General features: G+C 36.1%; 1 protein-coding gene across 1 annotated transcript in view; it reads right to left on the reverse strand.

Annotated features, from left to right (window-relative positions):
• Nucleotides 1–316: 316 nt before the first annotated feature.
• Nucleotides 317–16,411, reverse strand: part of DNTT (DNA nucleotidylexotransferase) — an 81,945-nt gene continuing 65,850 nt past the window's right edge. The window contains exon 11 of the mRNA XM_062496481.1: nt 317–403. Within this exon, the coding sequence (XP_062352465.1) occupies nt 317–403 (87 nt within the window). The remainder of the gene's footprint in view (nt 404–16,411) is intronic.

Genomic DNA, 16,411 nt, shown 5'->3' on the forward strand with positions numbered 1-16,411 from the left:
CTTTTCATACTAATGTTAAATTCCTATCTTAAGAAAAAAATCTCACCAATTCCATGTTTTCCCTCCAAAACAAGCTCTGTCTTATCACACCCACATGGAAACTTCAAAACCAGAAAAGACTGGAAAAGATTTTGAAAAACTTACACTCTTATCCTCTAGGAACATTAGCATGTGTAAATGGCTTCTAATACTTATTCAATTTCTTTTTTGTTGTCATAGAAACACTTATTATATATCTATACATAGCTAAATCAGACTTCAAGGTGGGCAGAATCACCATTGCAGTCAAGTGATGAATTTACACTGGCAAATAATTTTAAGCATTCCTTTCCCATGGTTCGACATAATCCAAGCCAAGATGTGCAAAGATTTCTTCCTCACTTCCAGCTTTGAGAAAGATCCTCTGTGAAAAAAAATTAAAAAGAAAGTCAATAAGGGTGTTAGAAAGAAATTTCAATTGATGTTTTTTGCTGTTGAAAAGGAGCTAATTTTTGACAGTTCTACCCATTGTATCCTCTATAGAATACACTGTCTTCATCAGTGTGCCTCCCCTGAAATGCAAAAGTAAGTTAAAAAAGAAGTTTAATGCTGCTTGATGTTTTCACTTTTAATGACTAGCTTACAACTTTGTTTTGATTTACTTTTTCAAGACCCTCAAATCCAACTTACATTTCCCTTCCATGAGGGTCAATAGCAGGACTTCCGTCATAAAATCATAAATGTTTTTAAATTAATATAGTAATGTTCTATACAAGTGTGTTCAAACTGATTTGCTGGTGACAGTAATTGTGCATACCCAAGCATTAAAAGCATCAATTAAAAGCCAAGCTTTCTTTTTATTTACACTCGCTCCTTCTGAATGTTTTACAGTAAAATGCAGTTTTGTTTTTTCATGCCTGCACTTCTGATAATACAGGAGATTATTTTTACACAGGAACACTCACAAGCCTACCTGCCATATGATGGCTGATACAATAAAGTACACAGCCTTATGAATTCCCTTAATCACTAAAGTACAATAATAATTTAAAAGTTAGGTGAATATTAAACTGAACAACTGCTAAGTTAAGTGAATATTAAAACAGTGAAAACCTCACAATTTAGCAAGAAAGATTAATTAGTATTTCAGAAATTCCTGAATCATTTGAAGCCTAAATCAGTGTTCAACTCTGAATAATCAAACTCAAGGGTTGTGAAAACTTCAGGGCTGAGTTTCTAGGTTTACTCTCCACTATGAAAGAGGAGATGCTGTCTAGAGAACCCACGTCTAAATTCCTTTGAGTAAGGAGAATCTCTGGCTACCACAATGTTTAGGAACATGTGTGCCAGCACCTCTGCTCTGCCAAGTGCCAAGCAGTGCCTCCAGGAGAGCTGAGCTGTCCAGCATACCCATGGGAATGGGTCAGGAAGAGGAGTCCATAATTAGAGAGTTGACCCATGGTATGGTAGAACAAATTCTGGCACCAGAGATTCGCAATCGAGAACTGAGTGATTAAAGTTGTCTCTGCAACAGCAAAGATTGTTTATAAAGCATAGAAAGACAACATTCTTTTTTTTCCTAGGAAGTTCAAATGTGAGATTCTGGAATAAGAGGAACCTACAAGTAACACTGAACAGCAGAAATACTGAGCTTTTTCACATAGGCAGGAGAAGAAAAAAAAATAGCAGAAAATCTAAATTGAACAGAATAAAAGAAAAGGAAAGACGACATCGACAACTGCCCATTGAATAACAATACTGGGGACGTTTTGTTCCTCAAGTGTCTCCTGGAATGACAGGATTTTAGGGATTTTTTTGCTGTTTCTTTTTTTTTCTTTTAGTATTACTAAGAAAAAGAGGGTGATCCATACACCTACATTACTGCAAAAAAAAAAAAAAAAAGAAGAGTAAAATCAGAAAAAAAAAATCTTACACTTGTACACAGATGTTACAGACATTCTTTAATAGAAGCTCTTCATATCTCTGGGACCTCAAATTGTATTCCATTTCTTTTGTTCTGTCACTTTATGTTTTCCTGCAAGCTAAACTCATTTCATTTGCTAGACAGGGAAAATTTCTAATACAAAGTACTTGATGCTGAATATCATTCTCAGTAGCTACAAGCAGTGTTTCTAAATGAATCTCTGGCTGATATCTGCCAACTGCTTTCACAATGTAAGTGTTATTAATGTTAATCATAACCTATGATTTTCCTTCTATGTCAATCTATGCAGAGCTTATACAGTGGTGCAAATTTGATTATTGCATTCACTACCATTCTTTCTTGTTTTTTTCTTTTTGCTCGAGAGAAGTAATGAACTGCTTGCCTAGTTGTGATTTTATTTCATCTTCTCACTAATATTCTGCAGATCCAAAACATGCCCCCATCAACATCAATCAAATTTACGAAAAAACAGTGCTCTGGAGCTTCTGGTACACTCTTCTCCCATTTAATCAATTCTGTCATTTCAATGGATACAAATATTACATTTGTGGTTGTAAACATGACCATTAACCACACCTAATGTAGAGCAATTGCCATCCAAATGTTTTCTTATATGAATTGCTACCTCTTGTTTTTCATTTTGGCATTAATGATCAATAATACTTTTCATGAAAGAGAAGGAGAGAGTGAAGGCACAGAACTAGCACAGCTTTATGATATCCTAACTATCATGGCCAAAGTTCTTGTATGTTATACTTCTAGTGTCACTTGGTTCCATATCACAGTTTAATATGATGAATCCAGCAAAACAAAATCATTACTTAATAAAGCAGAATTCTAGTTTCAGTTATCTACAGCATTAGCCAACAGCACAGCCTTCTTGAGAGGCACACATTTAATTGTATCCTAACCAGACTGATATCCTGCTGTTTATTACCAAATTGCTTGGCAATAACTGTGTGTTGCCCAATACCAAAATAAATAATCTATTACACTTGAATAGTATTATGAATAAGTCTTAGCCAGTCACTATAGCATTTTACTACTATTTAATCCACCTCAAGATGAACTTAGAAAATTAGTATGAATTACCAAAAACTAGAAGTCATTACCACATATTATCATTGATGAAATGGGATTTGATGGTTCTGAACTAGCAGAACCTGCTGCAGAGTTAAATACGCCAGATTTTTATGTACATGTGAAATTCACTGTTCTGAAGATGAGACGTAGTGGAAATTTGATTAATTTCTTTCTTTAAATCCTTCTAATCCTTGGTATTAGCTGAAGAACAAGAATTAAGTATGAAGTTTCCTAATTGATTACTGACATAACTGCTTTATAAACTATTTGAACATTTGTTCTCGAATAAGTTCCAGTCAAATAGTGCCCTTAAAGACAAAGTAATTTCCTTCCATATCCCATTTTTCCTACTTTTTTCAGAGCCCTTTACAGCTGTAATTCAGAAAGAATGCAGTCTTACTCTAGCAGATTTCATTATCCTTTTGAAAATTATAACATTGTGTACAAGGGACATCTCTTTCTTTTGCAAAAGACCCTGAAGGACCATAAACACTTAGGTCTGTCTGGACTTCTGATGTACTCTTACTAAATTGGGGAGGGGAGAAAGGGCACGAAGACTATTGCCAACAGTATCTTGTTAACTGCTTACAAAATGCTCTTTGATACAACTTTTCTTGTAGACAAGCACATGGAACATCATTAACATACACATTTATTCTAACCTTTGCTTTGGGTCAAGGATTATGTTGCATGCTTTTAAAATCTTACACAAGATGTTTAGGGATTTAGAATTGAATTTTTGTCTTCTATCACTGATTTTCATATTGTTTAACATGTGACACATATTCGCATAATTTTAATTTTCTTAATATTTCTTTTAAAAATTATTAAAATGGAGATATAACAACAATATGATCATACCTAACTTTGTAGTTCTACCAGTACACTGAATGATAAATACCAAGCCGTCTAAACCCCCATCACTTTATGTCTCAAATCATCCCAGTGGCCGTAAGCAAGACAATGATAAATGAATTACAGAAAAGAAGAGGACAGAATGTCATTTGCAAACTTAGAACTTAATTGTTCATTGTGCTGGGACAGAGTCCATTCTAAAAATAAGATTTATGGGTAAAGTCAGTTGTAGATGAATGATGATAGCAACAGGACTTGCTTAATCATCCATGGTCAAAGATACCACAATGCACTTTAAGTTTCTTACACATGTATTTGTCACTTTAGTGACATCTTCACAAGTCATCACTATGGTCAAGTCAATTGAAGAGTTTTAATTAAAGATAATTGGGACAAAAGAAAAGATGATTCTTCTTACATTCCTTGCAACAGCTTCTTTAGATATGAAAGGCCACGGCATTCAGTGAAGAAGTGCACCGTGATGTCAGACCCACAATTGATAGGATATACCTCAATGGTTTATCAGAATAAACGTACAAAGCTATTAAATTGGTCACGCTCCCTTTTTCTCTGATCCCATTTGTTCAAACAGCATTTGTATCCTTGAAAAAGTAATTAACAAAAGGGGCTTACAGAAAGAGTTGTGAAAGCAGAAACATAAGTAATTCATCATATCTTCCACATGATTGCCAATGCGAGTGTTCTGCGTATTTACCTGACCTGAGTGTTAACCCACCTGTTCTCTACCCCTGGGCCAGTTCTCCAGTTCAGGTGCTGATGCACCACCAGGGCACATGGGTCACATCAGCACTACAGAAATTTTAGGAAGAAGCTGTGTTTACTAAATCAGCCTTTTACAACATATACCTGACAGTATGGGTATACATTTCATTATTTTGTGACTTTTGGATTATTTTGACCTAAGCACCTGCATACCAAGCCAAAAAGATTCAGCTTGTCTGAGCACTGCATCAAGGAAGTCTGTACAATCACATATCCACAAAACAATGCCCTGCAGTATTTTTGTTTCAATATTTCCTGCAATTCCTAGATTGACTGCAGTTACCTTCTGTACTCAGTGGTCCTATTTAATCGAATTCAGTGAAAGGCTCTGACAATAAATAGGTAAAATATTAAATTAATTCTCATCTGAGAAAATGTTGAAATAGCCATATACTGAAATAAAACCAACAAGTTAGAATAGGTGCAAACAACCAACACTTTTATGGGAGAATTTCTGTGAATTCTATAGGAACCGCTGTTAAAGTATTTTAAACAAGTAGCTGTAGTACATACAATTTTCCTTGATATATGAATATTAAATGTAATATGTGACAATAGCCCCAAGCAACTATTTCTAATCCACAAAATACTGATGAGAAAATAAATAAAAAGACATTTGGAAGCTTAAAGTAGTCACATTTTAATTTATTGTATGATCAGAATTGCAAGAAAACTTTGGGGCTTGCTCTACATTATTCTTTAAAAACAGAAATGAGGCCTGTCTGAAAGGTAAGAAAAAAAAATAGAAAGAAAAAATCAAAGAGACCTGAAAGCAAAAAAATATGTTGTTCCGTCAACAGCTCAAAATTTTGCAAAGCTAAGAACATATAGGCACCCACCTAGTGCTTTATACCGATATAATTACCTTTACTTGCTATTTTTGAGAGTTAAAGGTGCCTGTGACTAATAGTACACAAATCCAGTGAGAAGAAAAGGAAAGTCTCAGTGCAAAATTAAAGATATCCCAAAGGCTTTTCCATTTGGCTACAGTGAGCTGCATGGATTGTTGGTGAACCTTAGCTAACAAGCCCTAGGAAGTAATATAAGTTCAATGCCATTTTCCACTGGGAAGCCTGAGCTGCCTCATGAGCCTGAATACCTCCATTAGCTCATAATAAAAAGTGAACTTGAAAACACAGAGGTCATAAAAAAAGTCATCCCCTAGAAAGGGAAGAATAATTTTCATACAAAAACTTAACTTCCAAAGCCAACCATTGAATGTGTTGAATGCTGATGTCTAAGTACCCTTGGATGTGACAAGTACAAGGACCACTGTCAAAGCAACTGACTCAGGAAAGCCCAGGAGAAGACAAGACAGACAGGCAGAGCATATGTTTGTTTTAGCTTCACACTTGCATCTTCTCCCAAGAAAGGTCAATCAGAAGATAGGTAATCAGATTATACAGACTGATTGACGAAAAATTATCCAAATTCACTCCATGGCACAATTAAGTGGATATTCTATTTATTGACAATTAAGTTATTGCGAGTCCCAGAATAAACATTTTGAGTTGTGTATATCCTTAATCCCCATCAAATTCAATTAGGCTTATCCTGGAATCATAAATATGTAGATGCCACTAACACGTTCTAAAACAAAAACAAAAAAATACGCACGAGAGAAGGACAAAATGGAGGATATCAGTAACAGTGTAGAAAAAGGCTAAAGCCAAACCTGAATGGGCAAATTATTGAATGATTGACTTGGCATGACCTCTTCACGGGCCTCCTGTGTTAACAGTTCTTACCACACTGAACATGCTGACGAGTTTCTGCAGTTCAGCACTTGCATATGGAGAACGACTACAACACACATAACAAGACAGGGAAGTAAAACTGAATAATGTAGTGAAGAGAAAATTTCAGTGGAATTTGAGTTCAGACATTTCTGAATTGATTTTTTTGTTCAGGCAGACGCAAACTCAGACTAAAATATCTAAAACAATGACTCAGAACATTTTACTCAAGACAAAATTTATATAACCACACAAATTTACTCCAACCACCGGCCAGTGAAAAAGCAAACAAGGGCACCTAGAACAGAGCAATGGTCCAGATAAACTTACTAGGGTCTTAGTTAAGACTTGCAGCAGGTGGAATAAAAAACTTAACCTGTTTTTGTTTCATCTGAATGGAGAAGTGGGTTAGTGGGTTTCTGAGATGAAGGTGCTGGCAGTGCCTGGGAAGTGACTCAGCACGAAGAGAGGCTGCAAAGAAGGGAGCAAAAGGATGCTGCAAACTTTTGAGTGTTTCAATTACTCCCTGTTAAAAAGTTGTTTACTTGCAAAAAGATATTCCCACCTGCCCCATTATCAAAAAGCAATCACTTCCTGGAGTGATTTTTTGCAGACCAAATCTGTTGATTAACTGGTGCAGATAGGAGCCCTAAAAGGTATAAGCCACAAGATTTGAGGAAACCTATCAGAAAATGCATAACTCTTCATAACAATAGCTATGAACTGATTTAAAGGAAAATAAGCATTTTGCTGACATAATTATCATGTGGTTTCGTCTATATTTGAGTTTACTAAAGACAAACATCATTACTTGGTTTGTATTTATTTAATTGATTATTATATGACTTACAATAATACAATTAATGTGAATGACAGCTAACCTCTCCCAAGCACATTTCTTTAAAATCTTCCCTAAATACCTAGCTGCATGCTATTTTCTACCCTTACCACGTGTAACTTGAGTCACTGAGCACCACCTTAAGCAGGAGAGAGGGCTGTGTTTTATGTGCTATATGTCAAAAAGGAATATGGTAACAGAGTAATTTTACTAAAATTACTAAGAGGAGCCCAGAGCCACCATCAACACTTAAGAATCATTGACATCAGTATCAGAATTTACTGATATCAATGTTAAGTCACAGGGACTATGATTCCATTTCTTTTTAACAGATGAAAGTCCATCTTGTTGATCTATTCATAACCAGGATATGCACTAGGATTTCCATCTGTCATGCAGGTGTGTCATGTTATGCCAGGCAGCCTTACCTTCAGCATCACAACCAGCCCCATTCCCTCTCTACTGACCTGCCAAGGTGAAAGCAGGCTCTGCAAGCACTGAACAGGAAGGCAGCAATTTTCTCCTCCTCCTGTACGCTACTGTTAGCTTTACAAGAATGACTGTTGTACATCTTTGGTGGAAAACAAAAATCTGCTCTGACCTTCAGCATAACAAATAGCTTTGCAATTTTACAACACTTACAGGCCCAGAATTTTGTAAAGCAACTGTAGAGAAAGCTTTATGGAAGATCTATAAATTCCTGCAGTGCACTGACTGATAGGAGGTTGAGTGCCTTCAATCGACTATCAAAGTATGGGAATACAACATAACACTGATCTGTAAAATAGAGGCTACTTCTCTGAAATCTCCAGCTGATCATCAGGTAGACAAAGTGCCAACAAGAGTAACTGTGTTCAGTAACCCTCACAGCAAGCAAAATTATTTTATGGAGAGGGCAGGGAGGAAACAGGAAGAAAAAAAGGCTAAGTAAAGCAATTGCCATATAAAAATGGATGCAATCCTGTCATTATGTAAGAGCTTTCAAATAATTGTACTCAATGCTTGTCTTGCAAAGTATGAACAATGCCAGAAAGTGCCATGGAAAAATGAAACTTCTATATGGTCCTTATAGTCATACTGCTATCCAGCCTGAGAGGGACAGCAGCTCATTCCACCAGTACTCTGTCAGACAACATTCTCAACATGAAACATTGCTTGATGAAAAAAACATTACAGAATCAAGACCCAAGGAACTGTGTAGTAATTACCATCAGAATTTAGCTTCATTATGATCAACACACATTGTTTATACTTTGTGGATAGCTATAACATCTCACAATCTGTCTTCTAGTCCTTTCCTAAATAACATGACTAGCAACTTTCAGGTGTTTTTCCTTCTGTCCTCTTCCCAATCTTTTTCATTTGGTTTTTTTGAAGAGGTTTTTTTGTTTGGTTGGTTTGGTTGTTTTAAGACAGGCTATTGGTGATTTTTCCTTTGCTTGTAATTAGACATTTTGCTAAATATTTAAGCAATGCTTATGAATGAAACTATCAGCAGCGCAAACAAATTTATAATTATAGAACACAAATGCTGAAGTACTAATTGTGCTAGAAATGTGAAGTATGTCAACAAATTCAATAATAATATCCCATAACATTTGCAGACACTGCGCATTTTTCATTTGACAGTATCATAACAGTTTTCAGTAGCAATAACCTGAAGTTTCTCAGACAATATATTATCTCCATATGTAATTTTAATGTTTAGCTGGTATTTTCTGCAGTAATATTCACATCAGCATGCCTGCCTTAAAATAAAAACTGATCTGTTCCTAAGCCAGCTACAAAAAAGACAATAAATAAATCAGAGACAAAAAAATTACTTTTTGAAATGATAGCATAAGAAACCATGATTGAAAAAGCAGTATTGCAAGCATTACCCATTGACTTGATGCCCCTCGGGCAAAATCATGTATAATGGTACTGATGCAAAATAATGCAGTAGAATTTATTCTAATAATTCTGGGCATGAATAATTTTTTACTTTAATAGAAGCCATAATCATAAATTCTCATTTCATTTTACCACTGGACATGTCCTGTGCTTTTAATCAGAAATACCAGACTGGAATGTTTCTCTTAAATTCATCTCTAGCTCTCGTTACAGGTTTATTGATATTCAGTTCTGAACAGTAATGAGTAAATTATTTAAGTAAAATAGAATAATCAGGCTAATATTAGAATATTCTAGGCACTTACCCAACTGTATGTAAACAGTTGGTAAACACAGTGTAACAAAATATGCTTATGTTTTCTATGTGCAATGTACTTACTCCAAGTAGTTGTGATGAAGGAGAAAGAAAAAGACCAGTGCTGAAGTACTGACAGTTTGAAAAATAAAATATTAAAAAACATTATCTATTGACTTAACAGAACTACTAAAACTTAGTTTGTAAACAAGACCATGTTGTACATAAAATGGAACTATTGTCTCTGTTTTAAATGACAGATCTGTGGTTACTTTGTTGCAAAACACTACATTGTTATGCATCCAATCTCCCATTACAATTTTAAAAATTAAAAACATTCCACAATACATTGCCATCCAGACTATAATGTTTTCAGTTTGGGGCACAAAAGTGAAAGGAAACCTGGAACTTCCTATCTGACAACAGAAGCAAAAAATTTAACATGTTAACATGTTAAGCACACTGCTGTAGACAAAAACAGATCAAAAACTTGTCCCTGCAGCTCTCTGACAATCTCTGTACAACCCTAACAGCCTTAAAAATATTCTCAGGGATTATTTTCTTTTTCACTTTAGCTATACTCACGTCTCACTTTAGGTCTGTGCTATTTACAGCAGCTTTGTCAAATACTGTTGGGTGTTTTTTGTATTTTACCTTATAAAGCTTTGGAAGAGTGAATGAAATTAGAAATATACAGAAGCCTGGATTTTATGAGACTCATTTGTGAGTAATTCATATGGGATTACTATAAGCAAACCACTCCAGAAGAACTTTATTTGGATTGCAAAATCAAAGACCTGCAATTTAAGAAAACCCAGAATGTGGTAGATTGAATTTTGACCTTAATTCAATTTTCCTATGTTTATGCATAAAGATTTAATTTCTTCAAAGAAATGCTGCTTACTTCAAATCCTGTAAGATACTTAGGCTTTGTTCACTAGGCAGGAAATGTACTGTGCTACAGGGCTAACAAATATTTGCTGACAGCACTGACACAATCTTGAGTTGCAGACCAATGTGGGATCAATCAGTCTTAGGAAACTGAGCGTTTATAATCTGTGTCTGTTCTATCTCCCTGTCTTTGCTACTCCCCTATGCTAAGTTGTTGATGTCTGCTCTCAGATTTCTAATGTAACTCGGCTCCTCTAACAGCCTATCTGGAGTTAACTGAGATGTTCATGGCTTACTTGGTTATTTGGGCAACAGAATGTTTACCTACTTCCTGCTGCCAGCTTAGAGCATTAGCCTGATGAATTCACTTTTCAGTCCATCAAATTTCCACTTATATTTCTTCCTCGTCATTCATTTTTTGTGCCCCTTTTCAGTTGTCTTTACAACCAACCTCAATTCCTTTCCACAATGGAGCTGCTAATTAAATATACCCTTTCCATTCCCCATTGCTTTTTCCAGCCACTCTGCACTTACTTACCAAATTTGTATATTCACCATCCCCTTCTGATTCCCACTTCCTATGTCATTTTCCTCTCTGATCCCCAGTTGTTTCCTTTTCTAGCTTCCTCTCCACCTAGCTTCTTCTCAAATTAATTAATTTTTTCTTTTGACAGAAAATATCAGACTCTGTAACCTACTCTACATTCAATAACTTACCCCAGCATACTGACTAAATAATTGAATTAAAACAGTTGAAAATTATTGGTTCTGTACTGTCCTAGAAGTTAAAGTGAATAAAAAGGCAGAGACAAAATATTCAGGACCTGCACTTATGCATTTTGAGAGATGTCTTTTTATTAGTAATACAGGTTTCACTGAACTGCTCAAAAACCATACTGAGCATAGGAAATGACAGTTAGGTATTTTATCTTTGTGTTATATGTACAGCTTGGTATTGCAAAGAGATTAGGTTTAGCTAAATATATATATTAATTACATAAAAACTTTGTAAAAATGACCAATCATAAGCTGTATGAGAAACTTTTAAAATGTTAAGAGAACACTGAGAAGCACACTTTGTAAGAAAATGCACAATAATTTTTTAACTTACCAGGAGGTAAGAAAAGTAGATTATTTTAATTCTTAACTTTTAAAAATAGACCAGGTGCAAAAAGAAAAAAATCACCCAAATCACACATGCAATTTCCACTTTCCTGAGTGAGAAGAACTGAAATATAAATGAAAGAATCTGCATCTGTTTACAATGACTCAGTGTTTAATTGTAGTAATCTTAGAATCACAGAATCAATTAGGTTGGAAAAGACCTCTGAGACCATCAAGTCCAGCCTATGACCCAACACCATCTTGTCAACCAGACCATGGCAGTCTTTCGTCAAAACCCCTCCAGGGATGGTGACTCCACCACATCCCTGTGCAGCTCATTCCAATGCCCAATCACCCTTTCTGTGAAGAAATTCTTCCTGATGTTCAATCGAAACCTTCTCTGATGTAGCTTGAGACTGTGTTCTCTTGTCCTGTCATTTTTGCCTGGGAGAAGAGGCCAAGCCTCACATGGCTACAACTTCCTTTCAGGTAGTTGTAGAGAGCACAGTGGAAACCAATATTTTAAATTTTGGATCTTTATGTTTACTGTAGCTTCAATCCAGTCTTTGTTGCAGATGTCTAAAGCAAACTTTGCAGCTGCAGCATGTTTAATTCATCAAGATGTTCTCAAGGCTGATTATATCACCATTATAACTTTATAATTTTAGAGCAGCATCTGCCAAATAAGGCTATAACTTCCAGTTTTTACAGAACCATAAAAATAGCTCTTTAACTGTGCAAGTAAGCTTCTGCAAGCATCTCTTTCAATGAAAGGTAGTGAGGAGTAGATTTTCTCAGATGATTCCAAAAAACAGGCTTAGAGACTGTAACTACTGAATATGCAATTAAACACTGTGTATATTACACAACTTTACATAATAAAATGAGGTCATAAAATCATGGACAGCTCTTCCTGGTGATAAAAGTTTTTGAGAAGTAGTGTATCGGGTGGTGAAAGGAAAGAATACCTGCTTGAAAAACAAAGCTGGCTTTTTATGAGGAGACATATTTACAAAGATCTGGCAGTGCAGGAACTGCCCAGCCACCTGCAATGAGTCTGGCTTTCTCAGAGCAATTTCTGTCCTCTGAGGCAAGCCACCACAGGAACATATGAACACGACTTTTTGCAGCAGCATGGTCACTGTCAGGTAAGCCACGTTTCAAAATAAAGGCCACAACACAGATGCAGACTCAGACAGAGAAAAATCTGATTATTATGATGGAGGCTAGAAGCTCAAGGATGTTGCGAGGGATGGCTGGATGGGCTGCTTGCTGCAAACACAGAGGCTGTCTGTGAAGCAGTTGCTTGGGGAAAAGATGAGCAGTAGCAGAATTCAGACATTCTGAAGCCAGCTCACCAGAGCATGACTGTCATGAAATAGTCATTTATTGGGGCTGTAATCACACCTTCATTTGGCTTTACAGATATATGCTAAGGCGGGCAGGACAAGTCCTGCCTGAAGAATCAGTCAGGTATTTTGTAGACAGGAATTCATACTACAGGCAAGTGGTAAAAGACTGTGCAGTACTGATGGTGACAACTGAGTGCGTGTGAGCTTCACAGTGTGAAAGAAATCCCAGGATAAATTTCCCCTTTCACACTTATTATGGTTTCCCAAGAAAAAGTAAACATTCTCTTAAAAAAAATGGGATCATATAATCTTACTATATTCAGTGGAACTGCACAGCATTTAATGGCTCACAAACCTGGGTCCCATTATGAAATTTTCAGAGCGTCTTTTGAGTTTGTTATTCAGAACAGTTATATAAACCACCTCTCTTGTTATTCAACAACTAAATAACATTTCATGTCATTCAAATTCATACAAGGTTTTTTTAAAATGCAAAATTGTCATCAATCATCAATCAGTCATCTGTATAGTGTCATATTTTTTTCAATATTTCTCTAATGGAAAACATTAAGGGACCTATTTCCCATCTTAAATTTACATAGGACATAAAATTAATAACTACTTTCTGCCTCAATGACTCTTCAAAATAACACTGAGCTCATGATCCTTCTCTTACAAAAAAAATCAACCTACAATGTCAGTGCAAGAACATTCATATGCTAATAATTCAATTAATCTATTTTACCGTAAGAACTCCATCTATTCTTCCACAAAAAAAAAAAAAGTATTTTTAAAATGCTAATTATTTACAACACTTCATTTTGCTTCCATGAGCTGCATAAGGTAATAATTGGACTTGAAAGGGATTTTCTGGAATATATGGGTTTATACAAGCTATAAATCAGAATTTACGAGACAAATTCAATTCTCCGATCTCACACCTGGTTTGAGAATTTCCATTGGTAAGTGGCATATAAAATGCAGAAGAGAGACACTTTCTACATGGGCACATTCCAGCCATGAAACTGTTCCACATGCCGTCCTTAGAAATCTCCTGACAAGAAACAGGAATAGAGAAAAGTACCTGCAGCAGTTTAAGGCATCCAGCCCACCCCATCCCACTGCTCATTCAGCTCAACTCTCCCACGCTCCCTTCCATGCCCAGAAGACAGCAATTTGAGGAAATTTATCACTCAGAATTTCTAACATGGAACTACTGAAGTTAGTTCCTGCTTTATGCAGAGATGGTTCTGAGTAGCTGCAGAACAGCAAACAGCATCAAGAAAAATAAATGTACTCTGAATGAAAGGAAAGAGCAATAGGGAACCCCACTGCAGCTGAGACTGCTGTGACATACAGTGAGGAAGTTTTAAACCTCACTCTTTACTGTAACTCCAAGGAATAGTTTCCAAATAGTTGCCAAAATGTACTAACAAAAAGATATTTATTTTCCTATGGATTCTGAAGTATTTGGAAATGGTGCTAATTTTTAATTAATTCAGATAAGGAGGTTTAGTTAGGAAGCAATAGTGAAAAAAGGCTGATAAATCCTGCATTTTAAAAAGTAATATTCATCTGCAATTTAAGTGGTAGGGGTGGGTTTTGCACAGAACAGTAGATCTTTCAGAAGCATCTTCTGTAGTTAAGTTTGAAATATCCTCACAGCAAGCTATGCTGAAAAAGATGATATATGGATTTGGCTGGCTAAGAATCACTAGAATATAGCTTCCCAGGATTCCCAGAGAACAGAGTTCTGGGGAACAATATTTCTACCTAACAAATGTATAGTCACACAGAAATATCACATTGACTTTTGCACATATCTAACCAGCAAAACACTGATGAATTTCACTTTGCTGTAATTTTCCTACTTGCTTATCCTGTGTGTCCTACAGTCCCATAAAAATGATGTAATTAACAAAATATTGCCCTGAAAAAAAGTAATATTCCAATAGAATCTAGTTTACCAGGCACTTAAAAAAAAAAACAACCTAAGCCTATTTGAGCTCCTGCCAGCTTGTACATCTTCTCAATAACCTGCCTGACAGGCTACTGGGATCCTGACTTCAAATAAGTCATTTTAAGTATTTCAGAGCCAGAGTCCCCAGAGCTCATTGGCTCCATGGGTCTGGAGAAGCCAGCCAAGCAAATGCTTCAGTTTGCAGCCCCAAGAGTTGTCTGAGCTTTGGAGGTTTGGAACAGTCTAATCCATGGATTTTTCCAAAGCCGAGATTCAGAGAGAAATTCCTTTAGCAGAAAGTGCCAGCACCTTGACTTTCCATCCAAGAGACCAAGCAAATTCTGAATAATCAAAATTCTCCATTAAATCCTTGTTCTCTCTTCTAGTTATAAAGATAAAACATGGGGTGATCAAAAATCTTAATTAACCTGAAATAGCTATTTCTTCAGTGGTTAACTACTTACCATTACTGCAGGTTTCCATCATGGGGACTATGTTTTACTGCTGGGAAGTACTTCCTGGCTTTACTACAAGGAAGGCTAAATGACCTGCTTAAAACTACAAAGAAAATCAGGCTACAGAGTGGCACAAGTTACAAGATAAAAGTCAAACCTCTGGACCATCCTCCTTCCTCTGCCTCTATTACAACAACATGCAGACACTTAAGCTCACACAATCATCACTTCATGCTAAATGTCACAATTCTTTCTTGTGCTGCCTATTCACAAGTCAAATTAGGATTACAAGAGGGATCAAAAAACATTCCAAGAACAGAGAACATGACAGCCTGAAAGTTGTTTGACTGTGCTCTCTGATGTCACAAGTCTGACCTGCTACGTGACCCTTTGGCTGCCTGCAAGCTTGTCATTCTACCAGCCAGAGCAAAAATCCATTACCAGAGAGCCCAGCTTCAGATACTCTCCACAGAGCCATTCTGCATGAAAACATGTTCTACTCCAGCCAACAGCACCAGGGCTGGTAAAGCCACCAACAACCCCAGCAGCCCACTGAATCTTATTCCTGGTTGCTGATATGGAAAAAGGAGAGCTCCTTTAAGAACAAAAATCCTGTGGTTTGCCAGCCACTTTAAAAATCACTTTCAAGATAATAAAACATTAAGAGAAAGTAAATTACACATTTCTTGCATTTTCCTATAAACATACAATAATTATTAATCTAAAAGACAGGTATTTAAAAATAAAACAGGCTTTGTAGCTATATCATCTTTAGCTAGATCTAGTAGATCTCTCTCTATTTCACCCAGGTAAAAAGCTGTCAGGATGCTGTCAAAACTTGCCAACAAATCCCTAGTATGCACACCGCTAGTCCAGAGACAATGCACATTATACCCAAACATCTTTTATTATGGGTTAAGGGATAATTGCCTCCTAATCCAACAAAGAGGAGTGTCAAAACAACTGCAGATCTCCTGGTTAACAAACTAAGGACCTTAATTTTTCTAAGGAAGAGCCTACTGTTCAGCTGACCTGACTTACACTTCACACAGAAATATGATTTTTTTTTAACCATTTATAACTTTCTTAGAGAGCATATTGCTCATTCATGAATATGAAAAGTTTTACAATGAGAACTTTATTTGCCCGTTCATAAAAATGTCATGCCATTTGTAGCAGCAATAATACCATAAGACAGTGGGAAAGTACAACTTCTCTTTTTGACTTGTGGCTGACCAATGA

This window comes from Cinclus cinclus, chromosome 7 (assembly GCF_963662255.1).
Source record: "Cinclus cinclus chromosome 7, bCinCin1.1, whole genome shotgun sequence".
Classification (NCBI taxonomy): domain Eukaryota; kingdom Metazoa; phylum Chordata; class Aves; order Passeriformes; family Cinclidae; genus Cinclus; species Cinclus cinclus.